Consider the following 18,312-nt stretch of genomic DNA (forward strand, 5'->3'; position numbering starts at 1 on the left):
TATTCCACCATATTCCTGCTACAAATATAAAATGGACTATTCGTTCATATATCAAAAATACAAAAAATAAGGGAAGATCAGACAGTGTTGAACATTGGCCATCTGGATTCCAACAAAATCTTAGGTTAGAAATTGTATTATGTTGTCTGAGAATTGGCCATGCTCGATTGACCCACATAATTCTTTTAGAGGGGTTACTGCACCAGTCTGTATGCAGTGTGACTCTCCTCTTACTGCCCCCTCAAGTGAGACCACCTTGACGTGGTGAGGGGGCTCTTGAACCCCTGGAATTTATTCCCGGGTTTGAGTCCAAGAGTCTCCTGTATTTAAAATATTATAAATGTTTTGGAGTAATTTAGTGGAATTTTCCACTTTTTGAAAACTTTTATTGCTTAGGTGAGTCTGAGAAGCGATCGTGCTTGGAAGGGGTTTGCATTCAAAGCTAATTGTGGGAGTTGTGGTGGTTGAGTCGCCACCCGATATGGTTTGGACCTAAGAGATAGTGATGGGATTTTCCTATTGGCATCTTGAGGGCGGAACCATCTCCAGGGATCAGCCCATTGGAATCCAAGGGGGCCTGGTGTTTGGGGATGGGACTCCTTGCTTCTGTACGGAAGCCCACCAATACGTTTGGAGTGGGGAGTCGGTCCCCATTAGTGGGGGCAGAACTCCCAGCAGGTGGATTGGCTTATACCTGGGCCACTGCAAACATATTGATGCTATCCCGAAAGGGTAGGGTATGGGGTGGACTATTGGGAATCAACTCTCACTTGTGCCATTGGTGGAGAATGTGAATACCTGACTGATCCACGATACTTTCTTGATAAAACCAAGCAGTTTTGGGTGTGTAGGTGAGCCGGTTTGTGTGAGGTGGTGTGGTGTGTGCGTGCTTAGTATCCTGGGATCGCTTTGTGGGTTTGTACAGTGTGTTGGGGTGGGGAGTTTGGGCATTAGAGGCTGCCTTGATTTCCCTTTCTGATGTGCTGTTGGGGGTCTCAGTGGGGCTCTTGGATGTTGGGTGCACACTTTTTGGGCTTCTGAATATGAACCGGCATTGTTCTATGGATTTGGACAAAAGTTTTCCCTCCCCTGGATCCGATGACATACTGGCACTGGCAACAACTTCTGGGTTGAAGATGGATATGAGCTCAGCTATCGGACAGAACCAAACACCGAGACACCAGGGTGTTAGTAAATCTGGTGGATTTGATCCTAATAATAGAGTCCTTCATTGCACTTATATAAACTTGTCATTAGATTATGAGTGTTTGTACAGTGTAATGAAACAATGTGGTTAAGTGGAAAGAATGAAATTAGTTCTGGAAAAAGACAAGCAGTCATTTTCTGCTAATGTTAAATTTTCCTCACCCTTGGAAGCTAATGAGGCACAACAAAGACTCCATGGCCACATTCTTAATGATTCGGTTCTTAGCACGAAAGTGTTTTCAGTGAAAAATTTAAATGATGAGCCATTTGATTTATCCCTAAGAACGAAGAACATGGACCAGCCCCATGTACCAGAGCGCTTACTACCCCTATATGGCATGTTGCTAGCTACAAGGAGGGAGGAAAAATTTTTATAAAGGCTGCTGAATGTATCGAGAGCAAGGTAGGTTCCATTCCCATTGAGAACTTGAAGCGTTATGGAAAGAACTTGCTAATAAAAGCTGGTAATGAAACCCAAGCAGTTTTGCTATCGAATTTTAAACCTCCTGAAAGTGGAAATATCGAATGTATTGCATCGCATAGATTCTTTAACACAGTGAAAGGGGTAGTATACTCAAAAGACCTGCATGTTTTTGAAGAGGAGGAGATTCTCCATCGATGTCCTCCTTGTGTATCTCACATAAAAAAAAACTTGGAGGGGATGCAGCTATCCTTTTAACCTTCTCCTCCAGTTACCTACGTGATACTATCATTGTTGGCCATGAGAGGATGCAGGTTAAAAGATATAAAAGAAATCCTAAACCGTGTCGCAAATGTTTTGAATATGGCCACATTCAAAACTCGTGTGAAAACAACAAAGATTTCTGTGTGCTCTGCGGAGCATGATTATTTTGACGAGTGTGTAGCAGCCCAATACTGCTTTCAATGTAAGGGTGGTCACTCTCCAAATTCTAGGACTTGCCTCAGACACAGATTTGAAGAAGATGTATTGGCAGTGGCTGACAATGAACATGTCAGCATTAGCGAAGCAAAGCATGTGGTAATGGGGGCAAACTAAAGTGCCAACTCTACCTATGCTTCAGTAATAAAACTTATGAAAAGTTCCAGCAATGTAAGGCAACTAATAACTGCATCTGATAATAGGCATCACATACCTGCTACTCTACGGACTGTAAATAATGAAAATCCCCAATCTGTCAAGAAATTTTCATCTGCTAGTGCCTTGGAGTCCAACACCAAAAGTTGTACTTCAAGAAGTACAGAAAACTCACCTACCAAAGTCAATACAAAGGTGACTAATATAATAGTTGCAGGCTCACCCCAAAAAAAGGGAGCCAAAATCAATTAATAATTCAGGAAGCTGTTCCAAAAACATTTCCAACAAGAATAAGCCAAGGTACCAATCCGAATTAGATAGAGCTACTTCAGAGCCATCAATTGTCAAAGCCACAAACAAAAATGAAAACAAAACTATAATTACAACCACCAAGATGCGCACAAGGAATACATCCCCAAATAATGATGGCTTTAAAATAAAAACCTTAAATGGGTTCAGTGTTTTGGAAGAGATCTCTCCACCTAGAAAGGTGGTTCCAAAAGCAGTTTCAGCCCAAAAACATATGAGTTCTGATCAGTCTTGCCACCCTAAGACAAATGAACAACCTTGTGATTTGCAGAATCACAGTAGAAATTTTGATCAGAATCAATACCAGAAATATGATTAGCCAAAAACTCTAAATTCCAATTCAAATGAAAAGGGATTAAAGAAACAGTCTCTTATAAAGGAGAACTTTCCTCTCCACACTAGGAACAGTACTTCCCCTCTAAGGAGTGGGAAGTAGCACTTTTTACCACCTTAACATTCATGTTCGATATCCATCAGGGGATTATATGCCTGCAGGAGACAATGTTAGGTAACTCTCCTTATAATCCTGGACTAAATTATTCAATATTTAACTCCTCTCCCCCAAGTGGTGGTGCTGCAATTATTGTAAAGCTCTGCAGCACTCCATAATACAATTAAATACAACTCTACAGACTGTTGCTATTTCAGTCATCTTGGAAAAGAGGATAACAGTCTGCTCCTTATACCGTCCACCAGATCTTATTTTTAACAGTGATGATATTCAGCCCTTAATTAACTAACTTCCAGCTCCTTTACTTCTCCTAGGTGATTTTAATGCCCACAAATGCTGTGTCGCTCCAAGCTAGACTATGGCTGTCAGATCTATTCCTCAGCTTGTAAAACCAAGCTAAAGGAATTGGATGCTGTACAGAACATGGGGTTGACAATATTCTTGGGGCTTTTAGAACTCTCCTTGATCTAAGAAGGCTAGATACGTGGCTAGAATGAAAAGTGCTCCCAAAAATCCCTCCTTTCAAGTACTTAAGGAAACAGACTCACGGAATTTCTCTGGTACAAGAGCTTCCAAACCATTCCAAAGTCGACTGAACGAGGATGTTAGGGATAACCATCTCAAATCCCAGAAAGTCCTGGAAGTAAAACATCCTGTAAATCCTCCAAGCTTATTCCTGAAGTATTAGTATGCAAGAAATCATTTAAGAAAAAGGACTTTGTACTGAAGAAGAGATTAGGGGAAAATTCTTAGAGCACGACGTTCCCTATGCTAATTATGTGAAGATTTATACAGATGGATCAAAGTCAGATAGTGGTGTTGGGTGTGCTGTTTTATCCTTGGTGATACAGCATATACTGCTAAATTACCTGACTTTGCATCAATATTTACTGCCGAATTAACAGCCGTAGTCTCTGCCCTAGATTTAGTTCTTCAAAGTAGTGACACTAATTTTGTCATATACTCGGATTCTAAAAGCACTTTAGAAGCTATCAAAAGATTTAATAGCTTTCATCCGTTAATCCAAAAACTTCAGGAGTTGCTTTTTCGTATATATTGTCTGCGTAAGTCATTCTCTTTCTGTTGGGTTCCTTCTCACGTGGGGATTCATGGAAACGAGACTGCAGACAGGGAAGCAAAAGCTGCAAGCGCTTTGCCAGAAACAACCTTCAGGAAAGTGCCTCATACAGACCTAAAAAGTCCTATTAGGTCTTATGTATTAAGTAAATGGCAAGAAAGGTGGACTTCTCTTCTTGCCAATAATAGTAAGTATAGAAGTATTAGGAAAAATATAACCTGCCGTGTGCCTTCGTATCCAGCTTGACAGACGAACAGAGGTTATTTTAACGAGATTAAGGATTGGGCACACTTATTTAACCCATCAGTTTATTTTAGAAGGAAGCAGCCCACCAGTGTGTGCTTACTGCGATGAGATACTAACAGTGGAGCACATTCTGATGGTTTGCCCCAGATATTTTAACCAAAGGGAAAGATATTTCCAGGGTAAATCCCTCTCAAATATCTTGGGAGATGAAGCCAATATTTCTGCTCTCGTCTCCTTTTTAAAGGTATAAAATTTTTTAATAATATTTAGATAATTGTTTATATATCATACAGATTTTTAAAGACAAACTATTTTTAATATATATTATGCCATTCATTAAACTTCATATTTTTATTTTATTTATTAGTCACATCTAATTTTATGAATCATCTCTTTCACTAATTCATTAATTCATTTACCATAATTCAACTTAATTAACCTTCACTACGGCGCTGAATGGCCTTCTTGGCCCCAGTGCCTGGGCTATAGCCCTAAATATCATCCATCCATCCATCTCTTCTTACTGTGGAATACAATATATTACATTGCCAAAGGTATTCTGTAGCATGGCAAAGGCGTGGGTTAGTGGGTAGGGATATAGCAGAACTGCTTGGTCCTGGCGTAGACGTTAATAACATTGTGGCATTCCTTAGAGACAATCTATAATGAAATTTGATATTTTTCTTGGTATAGTATATACACTTGCAGTCGTGTATATAAGCATTTTTATGCATATTTTTTATTTTATACTTTTTTACACTAAAGGTTATACAGTATGCATTATCCTAAATTCAAAGTAATAATTTATTTTATGGAGAATATCAGTTTTTACTAAATATAAATTTTTGCCATATTTTAAAAATTATTTTAATTTTATTCAGTTCATATATTCATTGACATACATCACAAACCAAATTCATTATAGCGCTGAATAATCCTTTGGATTCCAGTGCTTGGCTTCAAGCCTAAATTTTATATTCCATTCCATTCCGAGTGATCAAGCCAAATTAATATTAAAGTGTATTATCTTAAATGAATACTCTCCAAAAATAATGTCACACCTAAACAGAAGAGGAATAACTGTCTTAAGTACAAATTGCGTCAGAACCGTCAAACTTTAATCCTAGTGAAGGGAGATCAATTCCAACACCAATGGTAAACGTAAACCTGTCACTCCTAATGCACTTTTAAACATGAATTAAATTTTGGCAGGTCGCCTCATAAATGTAAATTACATATATCCAAGCGTTATTTATTTTAGTAGGTTGGGAGCAAAATGGAACCTTCAGAATAACTACAGCAAAAGTAAATGTAGCTTTAATCACCATTTAGATACCGCATCTGCTATTCAGGGTAACATACCCCAAGCACATCCATTTCATGAGTAATTGCGAAGGAGTAGAGGGAGGTTTGCCATGTCGACGGTGGATAGTGATGTAATCAAAAAGTAAGTCTGTTGACTAATCCAGTCGAGAGCTGTCTACAGGCTGTAGTTCTCCTAAACAGTCATAACAAGACTGTACATCCAAAGAATAAGGGCAAAGGAGGGTGAATACCCTCGATATACGTCCTCAGGTACAGTGGTACGAGTGGAAGAGTTGTCTTCCTTTGATTGGAACTAGCTTCTCACTGCCTGTGTTAAATCAACCCTTCCGTTTTCGACTGCTGTCTTATGGACTTCTGGAGAAACGCATAAGCAGCAGTATGGTTGATTAAAGCAAACAATCAGTTTCCCATGAGAAACCAAAAATTCACTTGAATTGATCTGTATTTTGCCACTAATAAAAGTTCATCATGGCAAACCAATTACATAACAGTTTAAAAATCAGGTGAGCCAATTTATTTAAAAAAATGCAAAATAACTTTTCTTTACACTCTCAGGGCTTGGTGCATCAGTCCCAATTCCTTCCCAGCATCCATGTAGAACTTGAAATCCTCATATTGCTGGGATCTGGCTGTCTTAGACATTTTGAGATAATGCTTGGAGGGGCGTGACCTTTGGGGTATAAGTTATTAGGACTTAGGAGGTGGGGTAGAGGTCAGTGATAGGTGATACGGGCAAGTAACAGTGCCCCTTTGGGTGAGGTGGCACTGGCACGCAGTCTGATTTTGACCAGAGTAACCTAGGTATGTTTGTATTGAAAGCTGTTAACTGTTCTGTGGAGCTTAGGATTGTGCTAGAAGGTGATAATTCAAGGGGTTCTAATCACGCGGAGCTACATTAATTTTGTGTTGAATGGATTCAGTGTGTATGAAAACTGAAAACTCATGGTTGTTCGTGATGAAGAGTCGTGCTTCTGAAAAGATGAAGCATCATAGGTTAGCTGGACCACGTGTCAGTAGAGGGTTGCTTGCGTGGCTGGGTCTTCAAGATGGCGCTGAGCACAAGGACAGTTCTATGCCTTTGTCAACTGACTTTCCTTGGGCGATGATTAGTGTTTCTACTGGAGCTGCACCTGAAAGGTATGGCCTCGGCAGTCACGTGGACTAAAGAAGGAGATTGAAGAATTATCTCTCAAAGGTAGTGGTGAGACAGGTCTGTAAGGGCGAATTTTGTTTACAGTTCATTTTACAGTTGAAATGAAAACAATATTATCAGTGAATATGAAAACTCTTTCATTGAATATTACTTTACTTCTTGGTGGATGAGATGGCTGTGTAAGAGGTTTACCTAATTACAATGCATATTAGTATGTATGTGTGCGTGCCTGCACGGCTTTCAGAGTATGTTATTTCTTTCTGTTCTTGAGTCCATCAAGAGACAAACTTCCACGAATGCTGTGAGGAACATCTTTTATTAACTAGGCCTTGAAAATATAAAAGATTAGTACTTGATTTAGACTTATAGATTCTTATAATTATATATTCAACTTTTGCAGTTGCTTTTTTATCTTATTTTTAATACCTTTTCCTTCCAGAGTCGTTAACGTAGAATTTTTCTTTTTCCAGGGGCGCAGGAATGTACTGGCGAAGAGAGCGGGGATGGTGGCCACTGTCACTCAAAGGTAGGAAACCAACAAACTCTTAGTCTCTAGAACGGCCCATCATGTAAGTGGTCGTTCCAGTAATTCTCTGGTCTTAGTCATTGCAGATAGTCCATTTCCAACAGATCATTCAGTTCACGTAGCATATTTCATAAATGTAACATGCTACTGTGTTGCTTCAAGGGAGAATAATTTATCTCTATAGATATACTTATTTCCTTACACCACTATCAAGGGAGACTGGGAAATCAAGTGAACCTTTTATTCGACTAGTTATTGATGCTCGTAGACCATGAAGGTCTTGAGTATTAGTTTCCGTGGCTCGACTTATGATGATGTGCTGTTTAGGTGTATGGATTGCCCCCGAGTCGGTGGAAACTCCCTCCGTCAATGGCTTCTTAGTCTCTCCAGTGGTGCAGCTGCCTGATGGTGCTAAAATGCAAGCATGCATTTATCTGTTACGGCCAGAGTCATTTTTAATTTTTGACTGAAGGTGCCATCCGATTGCCACTTTCTTTATTTAGTAGGTGTTCTTTAAAGGAAAATATATTGGAATTATTTTAATGAAAATTTTGGTGGTCAGTTATTGACAGAGGACCCCAAACTCTGTATGGTTCTGGAAATGTCATCTTCATGAAGATTTTGTGAAATGTACAGTTATAGTTATCATTAAAGCAAGTGTTTGTCGTTTAAACCATATTAGAATAAAAGCACGTTTTAGAACCGTTTATATTATTGTTATATGTGAATAGCAGAAATTATATTCTATATCTATATATATATATATATATATATATATATATATGTATATATATATATATATGAGTCATATCACATTACCGTGATTTATATACATACATCGAGCTGCAAATGTCCTTTAATATCTCATTAGCTTTACCTCGGAATTAATATATTTTCATATTTGTTAACCAAAGGGGAATTTTTCTATTCGATAATAAATTTGTCGGCTCACGGGCACGAACCATCGAAACCAACAAATTCAGGACGCACAGTGAAGCCTTAACCCCACACCCCCACCGCAAGAGGGTATAAGTTTATGCCGCCTCTCAACTACAAATACCTGTCGCTCTCAGGTGTTCGTTGTTATGGAGTCGGCATCAACCCACCTCGTCCTCGGTAACGTTGTAGTGCTTTTGTCCGCACGTAGCCATTATATGAGACATATCATATTACTGGTGTGGTTTAAGGCTTCACTGTGCGTCCTGAATTTGTTGGGTTCGATGGTTCGAGCCTGTGAGCCGACAAATTTCTTATCGACTAAAAAATTCCCTTTCGGTTAATGTATATGAAAGTATATTAATTCCGAGGAAGAAGAGCGAATTAGATATTAAAGGACATTTGTAGCTCGATGTATATATATATAATGCTGAAGGCATTCATATATTACAGGGCAGCATGACCGTCATCGTCATGAAATCTCTAATCAACACAAAACGCATTTGCAAGAATTAATTTAGGCACTGAATTAAACTCTGAACTACGAAAATAGATTTCATTCCCAAAAGATCAGGAAGATTCTATCACGGAAACCGTTTTACAGGCCCGTGACGAGAGTTTGTTATGGGGTGGGGGCTCGTTTCCCCCAAAACTGTACCTTTTCTTTTATAAATGTCATTGCATACGTAGGTATACACAAGGTGAAATACTTGAAAATGTTATTTTAGTTATAATAAGAAAAAAAAAAAATGAGTATGTGGTGTATGCCCTTCTACCCGATTAGTTGTTATTCAGTGTACTGAATAACAACTAAAGAATATTTCTTCAGTTTTATTGATTGATTCGTTTATTATGTTAACGATAGCATGCATATTACATTGTTATCTTATATATTTTGACTTAACAAAAAAACAATAATATATACTTTGACTTAACAAAAAATCAATAATATATACTTTGACTTAACAAAAAAACAATAATTATTTATTACTTTGTAAGTACAGTTCAATAATGGATAGTCACAGAAAATATGGACTTCCAGAAAGGGGGGGTGGGGGGGTTGTTTTCGTTAAACCCCCCTCCCCCCCCGGGTACGGGCCTGAGTTACATTAAGTTCATGAAAATCGAATTTCGTTCATTAAAACTCGACACAGAAAACGGACCGTTTAGAACTAGATCTGGGTAACTGAACAATTCCCACAAATGAACAGCAAGATGAGACACGTTTTTTTTTAAAACCCGGACCTATTTGTTTCACAAATTAAATAGTCACATAGCTAAAGTAACATCTCTTCATTTCGTCAAATAAACAATTAGGGCTTATCAAAACCTATAATAATTCGGGTCACATAGGCCGAAAGAGCGCCAAATCGACATAGTTCCTGTCAAAAGAGGATATGGCTCATAGTAAATCTCTTAAATGAATTATTGCAAATAAAATTCTGAAAAAAAGTTCATGGCATCGGCACATAATAGAGAAGGATCCAATCACTGAAAAAAACAGATTAATAAGGAAAATTGTCACTTACTTCTCTTTGTCTATATTTCAGTTTCTCGTGGTCTTTCACACCACCCTCCATTTCTACCCAAGGTTGGGCTGAGAGCGCCTCAAAAATTATATGAAAAGTTCACAAGGGAGGGAAAACATGACGCACGAACGAACAAATATTCTCGTACGACCACTCCCTTTAGATGACGTCACGGTCATGTAACGAGTTCGTTGTGCAAAGTTTCATAACACATTATTTATTTCATAATTCCTGGTCTACACATAATAGGGTTTTCTACGTTCTATATTTTTCCCCTTGATCCAAGAGATAATTAATCTCGAAAGATAGAAACTATATACGAACACACCCCAATATTCCAACGGGATATTCCACAGCAAACTCAGCTCATTTGAAGGTGACTTTGAGACAGTAGATTCTCCTTAACAAAGAACATTTCATTTTTCTCCGTGAGAGTCCACGCTGATAACTATCATTTCAAAGAATGTAATTGCAACTGATACAATAGCTCGCCACATCCGTCTTGTAACCATTTTCCATAGGTCAGCAATAAATACTACAGTCTAAAGATGTAGCATATATATATATATATATATATATATATATTATATATATATATATATATATATGTATGTATGTAATAATAATAATAATAATAATAATAATAATAATAATAATAATAATAATTATTATTATTATTATTATTATTATTATTATTATTATTATTATTATTATTATTATTAGAGACGAGAGCAGAGGAAACAGGCTGGTACATAAAATCATCTTTATTTGTGCCGAAGTTTCAAGACAGCTAGTCTCATTTTCAGGGCAGCAATAAAAGAATAAACATTGCAAACTATAAATACACACAAATTTTACAGAAATCTTCTTCATTGTAATTTTCATGTATTTATAGTTTACTGTGTTTATTCTTATATTGCTGCCTTGAAAATGAGACTAGCTGTCATGAAACGTCGGGACAAATATATATGATTTTAAGTACCAGCCTGTTTCCACTGCCCCATTAATATATCTGACCGATTAGCTATCCTGCCGGTATCCTTTTTATATATATATATATATATATATATATATATATATATATATATATATATATATATATTTATTATTTATTTATTTATTTATATAATATGTATATATATATAAATATATAAATATATATCTATATATATATATATATATATATATATATATATATATATATATATATATATAAGTATGTATGTATATGATATATATTATACACACACACACACATTACATCTGTGACCTTCCGTTTTTGTCATACCCATTATTCTCATAGGATTTGTGGGAGGTGTCCTATTGATTTCTTATAACCAGATTGTTTGTGGAGAAATTCACTAGAGAAATTCACCAATCCTTTCTTCAGTGTTTCTCCAATTTTCTGAGGAGTCCCAGAAATGTTATTGGTCTGTAGTTTATGACCTGCTTAAAATCCTTCAATGGTTTACCTACGAATTTGATCATTCCTTATTTGTAAGTATCCAGGTACCAAACGTTTCATTTGTAAGTTAGTTGAATTTACCAACATGATGTATTGGAAGTGCTGCATGATTTCTGTATGTATGTTATTCCCACCTAATGATTTCGTTTCCTTTCAGTTTCTGGTTGTATGCATTATTTATTTCGCCTGGATCCTCAGTTTTCAATTACTAGTACTGGCGTCTGTCTACCCTGTGGGAAGACATGATTTCTTCTCTTCTCTGATGCAGACCTCTTCCACTATGCTTTCTTGTTTTTATCATAATTCCGGTTCTCTTCTATTATCTTGCAAATGTTACTCCACGAATAGAAGACTAAGACGCACTGGTATAAGCATAGCAAGGGAGCAAGTTTATAAATAACGGAAGTCCGGGCAGGTCGAATGTCACGGGTCAGTTGCGAAGCCGCATGTTTTGGCGGCATCCAAAAACGTTGGGACCTTGTTTGTATTGAAGGAGTAGATTGGGACGATTTATACTGTTGTGTTCCCATTGGGTGTGACCGGTGTAGTGGCTCACTGTGTGTTGGGCGGGGTGGGGTGGGGGGGGGGGGGGGCCCGGTGGTTAGATTTAATTCTGACCTCCTTGGTTATTCATCTTATTTCGTTTTCTCCTTCGTTGTTGTTTGGCTCCTATTGGTTACTGACGTTTCTTTCTTAGTCTCGCTCTCTCATTATTGTTGATGTCTTGCCGAGTTATTTTTCATGAACTGGCCATCATTTACGGGACATCTTTTTAGTGTTCTGTGAGGGTTTCTCGTTGGACGAGTGGTTTTCGCGCTCGGTTACCAATCCGGTGGTCCGAAGTTCGATTCTCGGCTCAGCCAACGCGGAATCAGAGGAATTTATTTCTGGTGATAGAGATTCATTTCTCGATATAATGTGGTTCGGATCCCACAATAAGCTTAAGGTCCCATTGCTAGGAGACCAATTGGTTCCTAGCCATGTAAAACTATCTAATCCTTCGGGCCAGCCCTAGGAGAGCTGTTAATCAGCTCAGTGGTCTGGTTAAACTAAGATATACTTTTTTTTAGTTTTCTGTAAAAGAAAACTATTGAGATGGCTATTAGTCTGTCTATCCGCACTTTTTCTGTCCCTTCTCAGTCTGTTGTCAGCTCCCCAGAACCCACAAGATGCCTACTACCATATTGGGATTTGTATCCTCTAGTAGGTCAGAGAATTAAAAAAAATGTTGGCAGTCCCAGTGGGAGGATATTGTAAATAATAAAAAAATGCGCAGTATCACTTCATCAGTGTCTCCTTGGTCATATCCGAATATCCCAAGGAGACAAGAAACGATGTTGTGCAGATTGAGGATTGGACAAACAAGACTCACACAGGGGTTCTTGATGTCTCGTGAAAATCTCCGTTTTGTGAGAACTGTACTATGTCCTTGACTGTGAGACATTTGCTGGTTGAATGTCCCAGACTTGGGATTTGAGACATAGGTTCTGTCTTGGGGATGGTGATAGAGGAGGTAATTTTATCCTATCTACAATTCTTGGAAAGGATTGTAATATAGAGCAGTTATATATCTTTATGAGGGAGGCTGGCTTCCTCAACAAGATTTAAATTATATAATAGAATATCTATGTATCAAGTTTATATATTTGAAGAAATTTATTCATATAAATATATTTTTAGATTTTTTATATTAAATTAATTTTAGATTTAATTCTACTTTTTATCTAAATTTATTTCGGTGCCAATAACCGAGATGTTGTGACACCAGTTTTTAACAGACATAATCAATCAATCAACCCCTCTCAGATCTTAAAAACTACTGAGCCTAGAGGGCTGTAAATCGTTATGTTGAACAGCCATCTCCCAATCATCAAACATAGTAAATTGCAGCCATGTAGCCTCAGTAGTTTTTAATTTCTTTAAGGTTAAAGTTAGCTATGATCATGCTTCTGGCACTGCTATAGGTGCCAACAACACAGGCCGCCACTGGGCTGTGGTTGAAAGTTTCATGGCCGGCGGCTGAGTTTCGTGGGGCGTGGGTGAGAGTTTCATGCAATATTATATGCTGTACAGAAAATTTGATTGCGCCGAAGGCGTTTTTTACTGTCATTTTATGCGTATATTATGTAAGTTTTACAGTATAAATACGAACACAGTGAAATATATAGTAAGTGATTACGATAACTAAATCAGTGCACCGATCAGTCAGTAGACAACCAACGACGATCTCAAGACGAAACGTGTTTCAGGTTACATTTTTGTTTTGTTCTTATTACGAAATGTGGTCTCTTCATAAAACTTCCCAACAAAGCAGAGATCATTGGTTTTAACACCTTATCTATTCTCTGTCGGGCTTTTTGTCTGTATGTCGGTATGGCGCTCTCTCTCTCTCTCTCTCTCTCTCTCTCTCTCTCTCTCTCTCTCTCTCTCTCTCGTCCTTCGGTGGTGGTTGTCATGTAATATGAGTGGTGGTCGAGATTGCGATGTGTAGTGGCAGTGATAGTGGTACAGCTGCCATTTTGACGCTTTATCACGTCTTCCATTATTATCTTTGCCTGCTTTGAGGAGGGTCACATAGGGCACTTTAGTTCAACGAATTTTTTTCCAAATAATATTCCGACAGTGAGATTTCTCGCTGGTAGCTTCCAGTAATGCTCTTAGACTCATATTAAATGAAGGCAAATGGACCTCACCGAAGTGTGACTCACGTCAGGCACATCTAGACTTTCGAACAGATTTCTTGTGTGTAGATTTACGACTATTTGTTATCCTAAAACGCCTGCTATCAAATCTATCTTTATTCGAGTGTATACGGTGCATTTGTGAATTTTTTAAATTAAACAACTTTGAGAAAATGTATTTCTTGAGTATTGATTACTCTGTATGATACTATAAAAAGGCTCCCCTTCCCTCAAAATATGAAAATTGGAAAATTGTTCCTAGTTCACTGGTGATCTAATTTGATCTGATTTCACCCAATAATGTTAAGTGCCACAATCGTGCAGTGCTGGCACAGCTCAGATCATTGCTTCTCACTCTGCATACACAAATGGTGGTGATATTGGTCATTCCAAGCGTGTTGTGACGTCATGATATGACGTGATGGCAAGCTTGAATTGCGCAGGAGTGATTTCGGGAAAATACAACCCGGTCTTTAGTTTATATGAAAAGTAAAGACAGAATCGTCACTGGACAGCCTTGGAGAAGAAGGGTCAGTGAGGAAGATTGGCCACGACTCTAGGAAATCGAGAGTAGTGGAATCAGAGCCATAGGCTGCAGGGCCCTTGATGTGGGGCCACATTGACGCGGTGAGGAACTCTTGAGCCCCAGGAATTTGTTCCCGGGTTCGAGTGAAAGAGTCCCATGTATCATTGTTTAATTTTTTGGATTAATTGTGGAATTTTCCACCTTTGTAAAATTTATTAGACATGAAAATAGGAAAAGATATAGCTGGGACTGGGTTTATATCCAAAACTAATCAGTGGAACTGTGGTAGGATCATCAACTGCTCAATAATGTTCGGACCTGAGAGATATCAGGCGGAACTATTCTTTAGAGCTGGACCACGGATTCCAGGTGGGTCAAGTTCTGGGGATAGGACTCTCGGCATTCTATCCGGTTTGCCCATAACATGATTGGGGTGGGGATGATTGTGTTCTTGTAATACCCTCAGTCCTATCAAGTAGGTTTGGCTTACACTTGAGCCACTCTAATCATGTAATGCTATCCCCTATGGGGTAGGGTAGGGATGCGGACATTTGGGATTCGGTTCTCTATTGTGCCATTGGTGGCGGAATAAACTCCATGAAAGGCTGATGATATCCTTTTAAGATTTTCAAGTTTAGATTTTTTATTTTTTATTTTTATTTTATTTATATACTTTTTATACCCCCTCTAATCTTTATGACGAGTAACTATAAGGATTCGAGTACCCCTGGACCTTTTGATGCTTTGGCGCAGATGACGACCTTGGACAAGGCCTTGGACCACCCGCAGGAAATATCGGTTAATCAAGAGCACATTGATACTCAACAAAACATTGTGTTGGAAAATTATCAAATGTGAAAAATTTGAGTGCTTCATGTCGTGGACATACCAGTGCAGTGCGACTGTGACACTATTTTAACAACTTTCCATTCTTTTGGAATTATAATTGAATAAGGATGAATTTCCTTGAAGTCACATCAAAATGGGGAGCATGGATGACTTTTGATAAATATGAAGATGCCATAAAGGCTATTAGTAATATCAATACAGTTCAAATAAATCAGTCTGTTATAAAGGGAGCTTTGGCAGATAAAGTACCCAAAAATTTGGATAGATATGTACCATCTGAATGGGTTTAAGATACACGTCAGAAAACAAGAGGGTAATAATCCACCCAGAACTCCCAAACCTCCTATGTGGCTAGTTGCAACAGCGAAGGAGGAAACTTACAATTTTTATAAGTTCTGAAAGTACCTCCAGAAAAATGTGGGGGGGAAGAAAGAGTGGAGATATTTCTAGATTTGGAAAATGTACAGTGCTAATACATGCTAAATCAAAAACACAAGCACAAATGCTATCTGCAGTGAATCCTTCTGGGCATGATATGATTAAAGAAATCAGACCTCGCCTGAATTTTAGTTATGGCCGAGATATCATTTTTGACAAAGATTTATAAGTTCACAGAAAGTGAGATCCTTGAAATGAGCCCATTGACAGTGTGGAAAGTGAAAAAGACACCCGTTGCTAATATGATAATTTTGACCTTTGAAGACCCTAATGTTCCATCCCGTGTAATCTCTGAAAATGAAAGAGTGCGAGTAAGACCCTTCCTCCCAAAACCTATTCGATGTTTCAACTGTTTCAAGTTTAGTCATTCGTAGGAACGCAAAAGTTTGCATAAACTGCTCTGCCCCTGACCATGGTATTTGTTCTGAAACACCAAAGTGTAGTAATTGTCAGCTGAACCATAAGGCTAATGTTAAAAATTGTGAAGCCTATAAATATGAACTGTCAGCAGTGAATAAAACTAATGCTGAACACATTAGCATAGGATATGCCAAACAACAATAGGGTCAATCAAAGAGCTATGCAAGAGCTCTAAACCCACTACTCCTCACTACTACCAGGGGTCTAGTGGGAGCACCTTCTCCTGCAGTAGAAGTATCAACCCCTGTGGTAGAGGCCTGGGTATCTGGGTCGGGTGCTCAGTCACTGGAAGCAAGAGCACACACTACCAAAGCAGGCAAACTGCCTGTGGTTGGAAAAGTCTCTCCTCCAGATGAAGGGGCTATCCCATTATCTCTTCCATCTCCTACTTTTAAAGTAGTAAATCTATCACAGGCAGAATCTCTGCTTGATCTAATGGAATCAGAGCTGTTAAGGAACCCCTATGTACTCCAAATAAATATGCTTCGATATATAACAGCTACAGTGTGCTTACCTCAAGTGAAGCAAGTACTTCAATGGAACACAACCACCAAGGTAAAGAGGTTGCACAAATTACAATGGTAGATATTCATCCTCCTCCTCCTAAAGAAAATCAAATTAGGAGAAATACAGATCACAGGTTTAGTTATAAAAAACATCTATTTCCAGACTACCCAAAGAAGAAAAAAGAAAGGCTTCCAAATCGGATTTTTAATGGCTTTATTCAATATCCTACAATGGAACTGTAAAGGATTGCGTTCTCGTGCTGAAAATCTAAAGGTCCTCCTAAGAGAAACTAATCCTGGAGTAATTTGCCTGAAGGAAACTCAATTAGGTCCAGAGAAGTTCAATCCTGACTTAATTACGAGATGTTCACGTCCACCCCTCCAGTGGGTGATCGAGCACATGGAGGAGCATCTATTATTGGTGAGCAAATCACTGGAATGCTCGCCTGTAGCCCTCAGTACAAATTTACAGGCTGTTGCTCTTAAGATCACATTAGACAAGCAGATTACTGTGTGTTCCATCTACCTGCCTCCTAGATCAAACTTCACAAACGCCGATATCCAGTCACTAATTGATCAACTACCACAACCATTTTTTATCCTTTGTGATTTTAATGCCCATAATCCATTATGGATTATGAGGTAAAATTATAGAAGACATTATTAATAATAATGATATCATGCTTTTAAATGATGGTACTATGACTTACCATAATATATATTTTAATTCTTACTCTGCTATTGATCTGAGTTTATGTTCCTCTGTAATAGCCTTAGATTTTATTTGGTCAGTAAATGATTTTTAAATGGCAGTGATCACTATCCCAGTTTGCCAGAAATGCCCCTACAGAAATGCCATAGAAATGGAAGCCATTAGAAGCTGATTGGGGGAAGTATAAAAAGGAAATCCACCTGGATAAACCATTTGAATCTTTTAATAGCCACATTAAAGCATATGAGTATTGGACAAACACTGTATTAGTCAATGCAGAAGCCTCTGTTCCAAAAACTACTGGCAAGCCAAGGAGACCAACATTTCCACGGTGGGGCAAAAAGTGTACCACCTTAAGATAAATTACTAGAAGATGCCACAAAAAGTACAAATCAAGTGGAACTTCCACTGCTAAAGCAATATATCAGCGAGCCTTGGCAAAACAACGCCGATACTTTCGTCGTGCCAAGGAAGACTCTTGGATTTATTATAAAAATGGAATTAACTCTAAAGCACCATAGAGGTTTTTTGGAAAAAGGTACGAAAACTTGCAGGGAAATTTGTTCCACCAAAAACTCCCGCTTTGAGAGTAGGAAATAACCTCATCACAAACCCTTCAGATGTAGCTGAATCATTGGGTCAACATTTCTTCAATTTTTCTAGCCCTAATGACTATTCTAGTGAATTCCAAAGAATCAGGAACACTCAGGTCAATCTGAATCTAGCTGGTGATAACCGGGTGGCATACAATGCAAAATTCTCTCTTCAAAAACTACATTAAGCACTCTCTTCAGGAGATGACACTTCTCCTGGTGAAGATACAATTTTATACATAATGCTTATGAAGTTACCTGAAGAGGCCAAAAGCTACCTTCTTAAGGTCATTAACAAGATTTGG

The 18,312-nt window shown here is 38.1% G+C and overlaps 1 protein-coding gene across 2 annotated transcripts in view; it reads left to right on the top strand.

Moving 5' to 3' along the window:
- The window catches only part of LOC135196933 (visual pigment-like receptor peropsin), a 734,660-nt gene that overhangs the window by 72,766 nt on the left and 643,582 nt on the right, over nt 1-18,312 (top strand). For both annotated transcript variants that reach the window (XR_010310514.1, XM_064223772.1), the window contains exon 3: nt 7,297-7,352. Coding sequence is in view for 1 of the 2 variants with exons in the window: in XM_064223772.1 (XP_064079842.1) it covers nt 7,297-7,352 (56 nt within the window). In the remaining variant the exon portion in view is untranslated. The remainder of the gene's footprint in view (nt 1-7,296; nt 7,353-18,312) is intronic.

The sequence above is a fragment of the Macrobrachium nipponense genome, chromosome 18, assembly GCF_015104395.2.
Source record: "Macrobrachium nipponense isolate FS-2020 chromosome 18, ASM1510439v2, whole genome shotgun sequence".
NCBI lineage: Eukaryota > Metazoa > Arthropoda > Malacostraca > Decapoda > Palaemonidae > Macrobrachium > Macrobrachium nipponense.